Source organism: Bidens hawaiensis, unplaced genomic scaffold (assembly GCF_021521415.1).
Source record: "Bidens hawaiensis isolate Kalapana, Puna unplaced genomic scaffold, B.hawaiensis_p1.1 tig00050658_1, whole genome shotgun sequence".
NCBI lineage: Eukaryota > Viridiplantae > Streptophyta > Magnoliopsida > Asterales > Asteraceae > Bidens > Bidens hawaiensis.
The window spans coordinates 42442-52172 of NW_027506166.1; the positions used below are offsets into that span (position 1 = coordinate 42442).

General features: G+C 37.1%; 1 protein-coding gene across 2 annotated transcripts; it reads right to left on the reverse strand.

Annotated features, from left to right (window-relative positions):
* Window positions 1-4379: 4379 nt before the first annotated feature.
* On the reverse strand, window positions 4380-9291 carry LOC143616940 (uncharacterized). 2 transcript variants are annotated; one of them, XM_077089635.1, is made up of 4 exons: window positions 8559-9291; window positions 6436-6599; window positions 5449-5523; window positions 4380-4887 (listed from the first exon to the last, which is right to left on the reverse strand). In XM_077089635.1, the coding sequence occupies exons 1-4, from the start codon at window positions 9289-9291 to the stop codon at window positions 4510-4512; spliced, it is 1350 nt and encodes a 449-aa protein (XP_076945750.1). In that variant the 3' UTR covers window positions 4380-4509. The 2 variants fall into 2 exon arrangements, with proteins under 2 accessions (XP_076945750.1, XP_076945749.1); XM_077089634.1 differs by having other exon boundaries at window positions 4380-4890.
* Window positions 9292-9731: the final 440 nt, after the last annotated feature.

The window sequence follows — 9731 nt, forward strand, 5'->3', positions numbered from 1 at the left end:
TACAAGATTGAATAAATAACTTTAAAGAAAACTAATAAACTAAATCGGTCAAGTGTTCTAGCAACATGTACCACATTATCGAATCATATGGCATGAGTCAAATTAATATAGGGGTGGGTTAACGTACAACAATGGCTTATCATACATTAGGTACGCGATATTACAGAGCGTTTGATTAAAAAACGCGCGGTGACAATTTTGTAAATAGCCCAACAGTAGTTCGCGATCAAAATTCGTCGATTACAAATCAACTCTGATCCAAATTCGGAACTTGTCGCTCAATCTAATCCAATTTCTAAACTCTAATCACAGCTTAAAGTATGAAATCTCTAAAGTAAAAAACCAAAATTGAAATAGAACGTCCCTGAACATTAAAAATCTTCAAATTTATCAAAAATTGATGATTTAATCAATCGAATTGATGTGTAAGTGGCTTTAGAATCATCAATCGATTATGAAAATACAAATTAACACACTTAATTGAGCTATGATTAGGGTTCATGTTTAAACGTTCTGCTCAAAGTTTAAACGTTCTGACCAAAATAAACACCAAAATTGATGATTTAATCAATCGAATTGATGTGTAAGGGGCTTTAGAATCATCAATCGATTATGGATTTGCAGAAATAACGCACTCAATCGAGCTCTGATTAGGGTTCAAAATATTATGTTTAAACGTTCTGAAAAAAAAAACTGATGAACTTTAAACGTTCTGAACAAAAAAGAGCATATTTAAACGTTCTAAAACGTTCAATGAAGTTCTGGGTGTTCAAAAAACAATGAACATCTTTGAAACTTTCTAATACGTTCAAAGAAGTTCAGGTTGTTAAAAAAAGTTTATAAGTTCTGATAAAGTTTAGAAGTTCTAAGAAGTTCTGGGTGTTAAAAAAAGTTTAGAAGTTCTGATAAAGTTTAGAAGTTCTAAGAAGTTCTGGGTGTTCAGAAATTCTAAAACTAACAGAAAAAAATTAAACACCTGTAAACATGAAATTCAACACTGAAATCACTTCATATAATCTCATAATCATCAAATAATCGTCAATCGACCGTTAATTTGATCATTGATTCGATCATATGAACAAAATATGGAATGTCTGCAACTGCGTTTCTGCAAATGGCGCTTAAAACTTTAAACGTTCAGTTAAAATCCATTACTCAAAACTCAAAATTGATCAATTGAAACTTCAAATTGATGATTAATTGGACCAATTTCAAAGTTTAATTGGTCAATTAGTTCAACAATTTCAATTTCAATTGGTCAATCTTATCAACAGGTCGTGACGGAGGAAGATGGTGTACGGTGGAAGGAATCATTGGATGGTGGACGGTGGACAGGATCGTTTGATGGTGACGGATTGCTGAACGGTCATGTTGAAGGTGGATGAAATCGATGGGAGCAACGATTTGATGAATATTACAATATTGCCACCGCGTGTTATTTGAAATCGACGGGGATGCGAGTCGCGTACGTAATGTACGATTAGGGATTATTGTATTGGATCCTTTATCAATTAATATATATGTTCATATTAACTTGTTTTCCTCCAATCCGTGTACAACCACGTTGAGTAACGCGATTGACGGACACTAATGTTGTTAAGTCTATAAACAGTGACACCGAAGAATGCACGTTAAGTCTATAAATCTAGTGAAGCCACAACTTTGAGCATAATCACAAGGTAATGTGGCCACTTTAGCGAGCAATTCTTCCATACCCAATGTATATAGTCGATACTACCTAACATTCGAAGAAACCCATATTTGATTTCATGTGTGGCGTACAAAACTTGCACTCGGTCTACAATAATTATCCATACAGCCGAATTAAGCATTCACAAAAGTATTGTAGCCTTTCACATGAAGTTTCTTTACACATATTCAAGGACTCATTACACGCTTCAACAAGCATTCTTCTGTGTTATTTGATGTATCGATGATGTAGTCACAACTTGTTTAAAACTACTCAAAGTTACTCTTCGCATCACCAATCTTGGCACCCGAAAACATCAATCTCATCCATGTTAGGTTTTATGAAATATCTAAAAAGAGAGACTCTTTAATTTTGAGCGCTACAAATCAAAACGAATTTAAAACGATGCTAGGCAGCGAACAAAAGTCACAACGAAAAAGGTTTAGAAATCCAAACGATGCCTATGCAAACGCAGCTGTGAGTGCTCGATAGAACTTGTCAGTCACAAATACTAAGTTCATAGTTTATAAAAGTTTTAAAAAACTTCTACCGGTTTTCTTATAGACTAAAACGAGTCACGCATTGGTAGACGTGCACAAAAAAACCGGTTACGGAACCTAACTGGTGGAACCGAACCGGAACCGGTTCCAGTTCCTACCCGGTTGGCCCAATACCTGGTTTGGGTATTTTTGTACCTGAAAATCGTACCCGGTTCTCCTATTTGTATGTCCCCATCGGTTCCAACCCGGTTCCTACCCGGTTCCTAATTGTAACCGGTTCGGTTCCTACCCGAAAAAACCGGTTCCGGCGGGTTTTTTTTTGAAAAGTCAAACACAGGTCAAAGTAGCCGTTGGAACCGGTTTTTGAGACACAAAATAGCCGTTGTAACCGGTTCCAACGGCAATATAGCCGTTGGAACCGGTTTTTGAGACAAATAATAGCCGTTGGAACCGGTTCCAACGGTAATATAGCCGTTGGAACCGGTTTTTGAGACAAATAATAGCCGTTGGAACCGGTTCCAACGGTAATATAGCCGTTGGAACCGGTTCTTGTAGCCCAAAAACTATATATAAGTTGTTTTCCATTACTTGTTTCACCACCAAACTCAAAAACAAACTAAAATACTACTCCTTTAGCAAACCCGTTCCGTTACCCGACCATCCAACTAAATATTATTATGGCACCCATAAAAAACTAACAAGAAGGCTAAGAAGAGTGTTTTTGTTGCCCCCGTTCCTGCTACGGAGGACCCAAGGGTTGTTACGGTAGTCAACCATAACCACAACGAAGAGGCAAAGAGGAAACACACCAACTAGCGAACTTGGTCGATATAGCGGAGCAAACTATGTTGAGGGCGCAATGGTCGACGAAATTCGCAATATTGATTTGTTGGCTTGGTGGAAAGGTAAACAAAACGAATTTCCCATTCTATCCGCCATGGCTCGTGATTTGCTTGTCGTACAAGCCTCAACGGTTGCTTCCGAATCTGTTTTTTCTCTTAGTGGGAGGGTGTTATCTATGCGAAGAATAAAATTAACTCCCGAGTCTCTAGAGGTTTGCATTTGCCTAAAGGACCATTTGGATGCGGTGGATCGTGTACAACACAAGGCGAACTTTGAAGACGAAATACCAATAGAGCGTCATATTCATGATGAGGATGCGGAGGACGGGGTTTCTTCCGATATCGAAGACGAGGGTGAAGACGAGAATGAAGACGAAGAAGAGTTGTAATTTGTGTTTTTTATTTGTTTTAGTAAAATTATTTGTAACTTGTTCAACTAATATTTAGTTTTGATTTGTTTAATTATAATTACTTTTGTTACTCATGATTAATTTTTTGTTACTTTTTTAATAACGACGAACATTTTATTTATTTAAACAATAACTATTACAAACATTATTAAAACATAAACGATACTAAACATAACAACTAAAACTTAAAAAACAAAGCCCGTCGTTTTAATTCGGGAATACTTATTTTTGGGTTGTAGAGCCGGACGATTCTCCCACTTCCGCTTTTTTAGCATCCAAACTTCTTTTCTCTCGACAATACTTATTCGTATGTTTTCGTAATGTCGAGTTGGACCCTGCTTTAAGAAACTTCGAGTAATATTTGCAACGTGCCATCTCATGTGAGTCGGTCATTAGACATAAATCGTAATGAACCCAAACATCAGGGCATCTTGTTGTTTCGATCACCATAACGTCATTTGTTGTCGGTTTAAGCTTAATTGTGTTTTGGAGTGTGTTTTATAGTTTTGGAAGTGGTTTAACAAGTACACACTCATACATTGATATATATAGAATGAAAATTAGCTAAATATAGTAATAAAACCGGTTCCAACGGTCAAAAACGGCTATATAGCCGTTGGAACCGGTTTCTAACGACTATAATGTTTGAATTTTAAAAAAAACCGGTGGAACCGGTTTTTACGTAATAACCGGTCCCGGTTCTAACCCTACCCGGTTCCTAAAAGTTTGCATTTCTAGGAACCGGTGTCATTTTCTACCCGGTGTGAAAAAAACCGGTTCTGGTTTTCAAGGTGAACCTGATTTGTGCACGTGTAAGCATTGGTATATAAAAAATTTCACCGGTTTTCTAATTAAGTTTTGACGCCTCTTGAACGAGTAAATAAAAAAAATAAGTCTCATCACCATCATATTAAAATCCAAGACAAATTACTCCGAAAAAGAAAACAAGTCCTGCATTCATTCCATGTTTTCATGTAAACCGACCGACGGATAAAATTACCACCAAATACCGAACAAGATTTAGTAACCAAAAAAAGCATATAACCAAACCTAACCAATCACGACAGTCAAGACTCCGCAACTTCAACTCCAGCTCCATGGTGGTGGTTGTACCCATTCCCGTTCCCATTACCGCCACCACCACCTCTTCCGCCTCTTCCCCTACCGCCATAATAGTTCCTTTGGTTGCTTTGGTAGTAGTTTCCTTGTTGCTCGTAGTATTGATTACGCCCGTTCTGGTACGGTCCACCTCTGCCGCCACTCCTACCGCCACGTCCACCTCCATAGCCTCTGCCTCCGCGCCCACCGCCGTTGCTTCTGCCGCCTCCTCTTTGGTTGTATCTACGAGGTGCGTACTGTTCCTTGTTCTCGGTGTTAGCTGGATTTGTTTCGCCTTGTTCCACTTGAACTTGAGTTTCTATGGTGTTTTCAGCTTCTGGTTCTTGCTGCTAAAATACATTATTATAACATTAATTAAAAAAAACAGCAAAACAGTAAAAAAAATAATTGTGATTACTATTAACACTTGTACTGTTTATTATAGATTTTTTTATAAAAAAGTTAGGTACCGATAGCATTTTCTCGAAGTGCAGATACATTTTTTAAAAAACTCGAGGTGAAAAAAACACAAAGAAACAGTGAAACAAGTAATAAACAAAGTTTTTTTTATCAATTTTACCATTTGTTTAAGCTTTTAAAGAAATATGTGCAGTTCTTAACATAATATTTGTCCTCCAGTTAACAAACATATGTATGTATGTGTGTGTCAGTATATATACATGCATACATATATACACACACTAAATAAGGTAACAACTCAACAGCTTGCAAAAATAAAAAAAAACATGATCATTCGTTGCTACAATTGATAGTAAAATGTAGCACCCGTGTATTAAAAAAGTATGCTGCTATGATAAGTAAAAAATAATCTTACTCACATTTATACACAAAGTGGTTAGTAGTTGATATTATTGGTAAAAAACAAAAATGTGAAGAAAGAAGAGCACCTCAGAAGAATGTTCAACTGGACCAGACTGGTCTTCATGAGTCGCGTTTCTCTGAAAATCAGTGGAGTTGTCTTCCTGCAGAAAAACCGAGGATTAGAATGTAGCATTCAAATGTATGTGCATACATATATGGATATGTTTGTATGTCATAAATTAATATGTATAAGTCAGATGTGCATCTCTTGATGTTATGCCATCCGCTAACTCAATACAACTCATGAAACAGAAGTACTAAAAGAATACCTTTAGCCTTATCATGGCAACTAAAACAATGAAGATTAAATTAATATGAAGCCGTCTAAATATTGGTGTACATCAGTAACTTAGATTCTTAGAAGCCATTAAAGTCCATGAAACTTTCTAAGAATCGTGTTATAAAACAGCATAATGTGCTGAAGCATATAGGATCGTAAACAAAGCCATGACCTTTTGGATCAACAACATCGCACGAAAACTATAGGAATGCTTAGAATAGCTCGTTTTTCAGCCTATGCTTATGTAGTTATGTTTAATCTACTTGAAATAAGCAGTTTCAATATGTTTACATAAATGTTAAAATAACTTCTCAAATTAGTTAACAGGCACAAACTGTGTGCTAATTTCAATAACCAATAAGCCAATTATTTAGCAAAAAAAACAACCCCATGCACAACTAAAAAAGTAAAACTCAAGCACACACAAACTGTTAGCTAATTTAAATAACCGATAAGCCGATTATTTAGCAAAAAAGCAACCTCATGACAACTAAAGAATTGAAACTCAAGCACACATTTGCAATACTAACAACAGACTGAAAACAGCAAAAACTCATGCCGACAATGCTACTATATAAAAATACATGACAAATATACTGTTGATTATATAATAAAGAGATGTTGAATGTGTAACCAATTGAACTGACATAACACAGACTATAAACATGATACACAGAAAAAACCACTACTCTGCAAATAAATCAAATTAACAAAGAAAAGCAAAAGATTTAACCGTTTGTTCATGTGGAGCAACTGTGTTCTCCACCTGCACAGGAACCTGGAAAACATAATTCCCAGCCGCTTCAGCAGCAACAACAGCAGGTGCTTTCATCTCAGGCGTTATTTTAAGGTAATCTGATCCAATAATCTTTGTTAACTTCTCCCTCAGTGCAGCATCTGTAAAGTGCAGGAGGCAGTATCAAATCATTCACAAATAAATAAATAAGGGTGTAAACGAGCCAAGTCGCTCGCGGACTACTCGGATTGATAAACAGCTCAAAAATAGAAACAAGCCAGGTTTTTTTGAGCTTAAGCCAAGCCTCAAATAAAGCTCGTTTAAACTTGTAGACCCTTAATGAGCCTTGTGTATTAGGTTTTAACTCTTTTGGACTACAATGTGCTAACTTTACAGTGCACAGTCAAGCTAGGACTGAGCTTTTAAAGTACTCTCTTAAAATTATTCTCAAAATAAATGAAAAATAACAAAAACGTGCATATAAATTTATTAGAACATAATAAACAAGCCAAGCCAGAACTTGAAAAAAACAACTGAGAAAAAAAACTTTAGCTCGTTTAAAGTACCACACGAGCTCGAGCCAAGCTTAATCGTGTTTTAAGTTTTTTTCAAAATATAAAAAATTGCAAGTAGAATATGCAACTTATTTAATCTTTAATATATAAGAAACATACTCAGCTTGAGCTCTAGTAAAACAAAACAAGCTCTCGTAAAAAAACAACTAACAAACAGAGCTCATTTAAGGTTTTTCATAAAACAATTAAAAATAACTATTTAATAAATAATAAACAAGCCAAGCTTAAAAGGCCCAAACCATAGTTGTCAATAGCGAATAGCGGCAAATAGCGATGGGCCATCTATATGCTACATAGCGAATAGCGGTAAATAGCGACCGCTATTTCATATTTAGCGACAAAAGAGAAGAAAATTTTTAAGCAAATAATTAGGCTTTATATTCACAAAATAAGCTTTTACGGTGAAACTTGTGGAAGGTGAAGCTGTTTGGTCGATAAACAAACCTAAAAAATAGGTTCTTCTACGATTTTTTATATTAAAAAACAAAATGAAAACAAAAAAAACTCGAAATACCGCTATAATCACGCTAAATGACCTATATTTAGTATATAGCGGCCTATAACCGCATCGCTACGTAGCGCGCTATAGCGCCCGCTATCACCGCTATTGACAACTATGGCCCAAACCGAGCCATGCTCAAGCTCTCGTAAGTCAAAACAAGCCAAGCTCGACTCAAGCCCAAGATCACAAGCCAAGCCAAACTCGAGCCCAAGCTAGACCAGGCCTGAGCTTGGCTCGTTTTACTTACCAACAGCTCGAGCTTGGCTCGTTTGAAGCTCAATTTTATAAAACCCGGGATCAACATGTGCATAGTCATTCAAGCTCAAGCTTAGCTCGTTATAAGTTATTATTTTATATATATATATATATATAAATTTTATATAAAACATTACATGTACTATTTAATACTTTTTATAATATTTTATGTATAAACATATTGTGTAATCCCATTAATTCATGATAAACAAATTAAATTAAAATTATAGAAACAAAATGCTCATTTAAAGCTCAAGCTCATTTGGTAAACAAGCTTATTCAAGCTCAAGCTCAATTCAGCTCAAACACTCAAGCGTTTACCAATCCGATCTCGAGTGACTAGGGTCCTTTATGTCCCTACTTGTACGCCAAAACGATGAGCTCAAGCTTTGACTCGTTTAAAGTACTTCCATGAGCTCAAGCATAGCTTAAGCTTGTTTAAGATTTTTCATAAATATTTAAAAAAAACATTGATTTTATAAACAATTAACAAGTCAAGCCCAAGCTTGACTAAGCCTGAGCTCATCTCATTTTACTTACCACCAGCTCGAGATTGGCTCGTTTCAAGCTCAATTAATAACACCCGGGCTCGAGCTTGGCTCGTGATCAATTATTATTATATATAATAAACAATTATTTAAAAAACTATAAACAAGCCAAGCCCGAGCTTAAAACGCCCACGCCAAGCCAACTCTGAACCCGGCTCATCTACACTTTTACACTACTAAATCAATTAATTAACCATAACAATGGCAATAATTTAAAGTTTAAACAATGTCTAATCTTACAAGTAACATCCGAATCCGCCTCAACAGACTCCTCTGCCCCCTTCAACCACCTCTTCGCATGCTCCACACACCTCCTCAGCGCGTCCTGATGCGACGCACTCAAGTCCACCGGCCTTGAGATCAAAAGCGAACTCATCTTCGCCAACAAATCCAAATCACTCTCTCCCAACACCACCGCCGCATCGTCATCCGTCACGTAATCGTAAGTCAAGCAACAATTCCTCTCGTGAGTCCTCGTCAACATCACCGAATCGTATTCGCTCCGTGTTTTCACATCAAACATGTTCCCGATGTAAATCAACTTCAATAAATCCTCAATCACTCGATCACTCTCATTCACATCATCATTATCAATATCACTATTATTATTATTATTATTATTATTATTATTATCACCTAGGGTTTCAGTTTCAGTTTCAGTTTCCGTTACGGCGATTACGTTACCTAGGGTTTCGGTGAATTCAGTTAACGGCGTTTGAGAGAGTTTAACGGCGATGGCGATTTCTTCATCGACGGCGGCGGACAACGGCGGCCGGAGTTTTTCAAGTTCATCAACGGCGGCGACGATGGACGGTTTGGATTTGAGTAGATCTTCTTGTTCTTTGTTTTTGACGGTGGATTGTTCGATCTGAGAGATGCGGTTGAGTTTTTTCTTAAGGTTACGGATGCGTTTGTTGATGAGAGTGAGGACTGGGCCGTCGTTGGAGTCGGCGGGAGTGGTGGTGGTAGCCATTGAGTTAGGGTTTGCTCCGCCGTGGACGGCGGCGGGAGACAGTGGTGTGGTGTGGTGTGGTGTGGTGTGGTGTGGTGTGGTTTTGATTAGGGTTTGTGTGGGTTTGGAGAGTGAGTGAATGGAAAGATGTGGAAATTGGTGGGTGGGTGGTGGAGGGGGGGGGGGGGGGGTTAAGCTTTGCGAATAGAATAGGATAAATAGTGTTTTTTTAAATATAGCTGTTTATTATTATCTGTTTGCGGAACTGATAGAGGTGTAAACGATTCAAACTGCTCGAGAGCTACTCGAGATTGGCTTATCAAAAAGTTTGATTGAGTCAAGTTTAAACAAGCCTGAGCTCGAGTCTAAAAGTGAGCTCTTTTAATAAACGAGCCCGAGATTACTTATCGAGCTTTAGCCGGCTTGCGAGTCTAAACGAGTTTGTCGTTAATATAACTTTA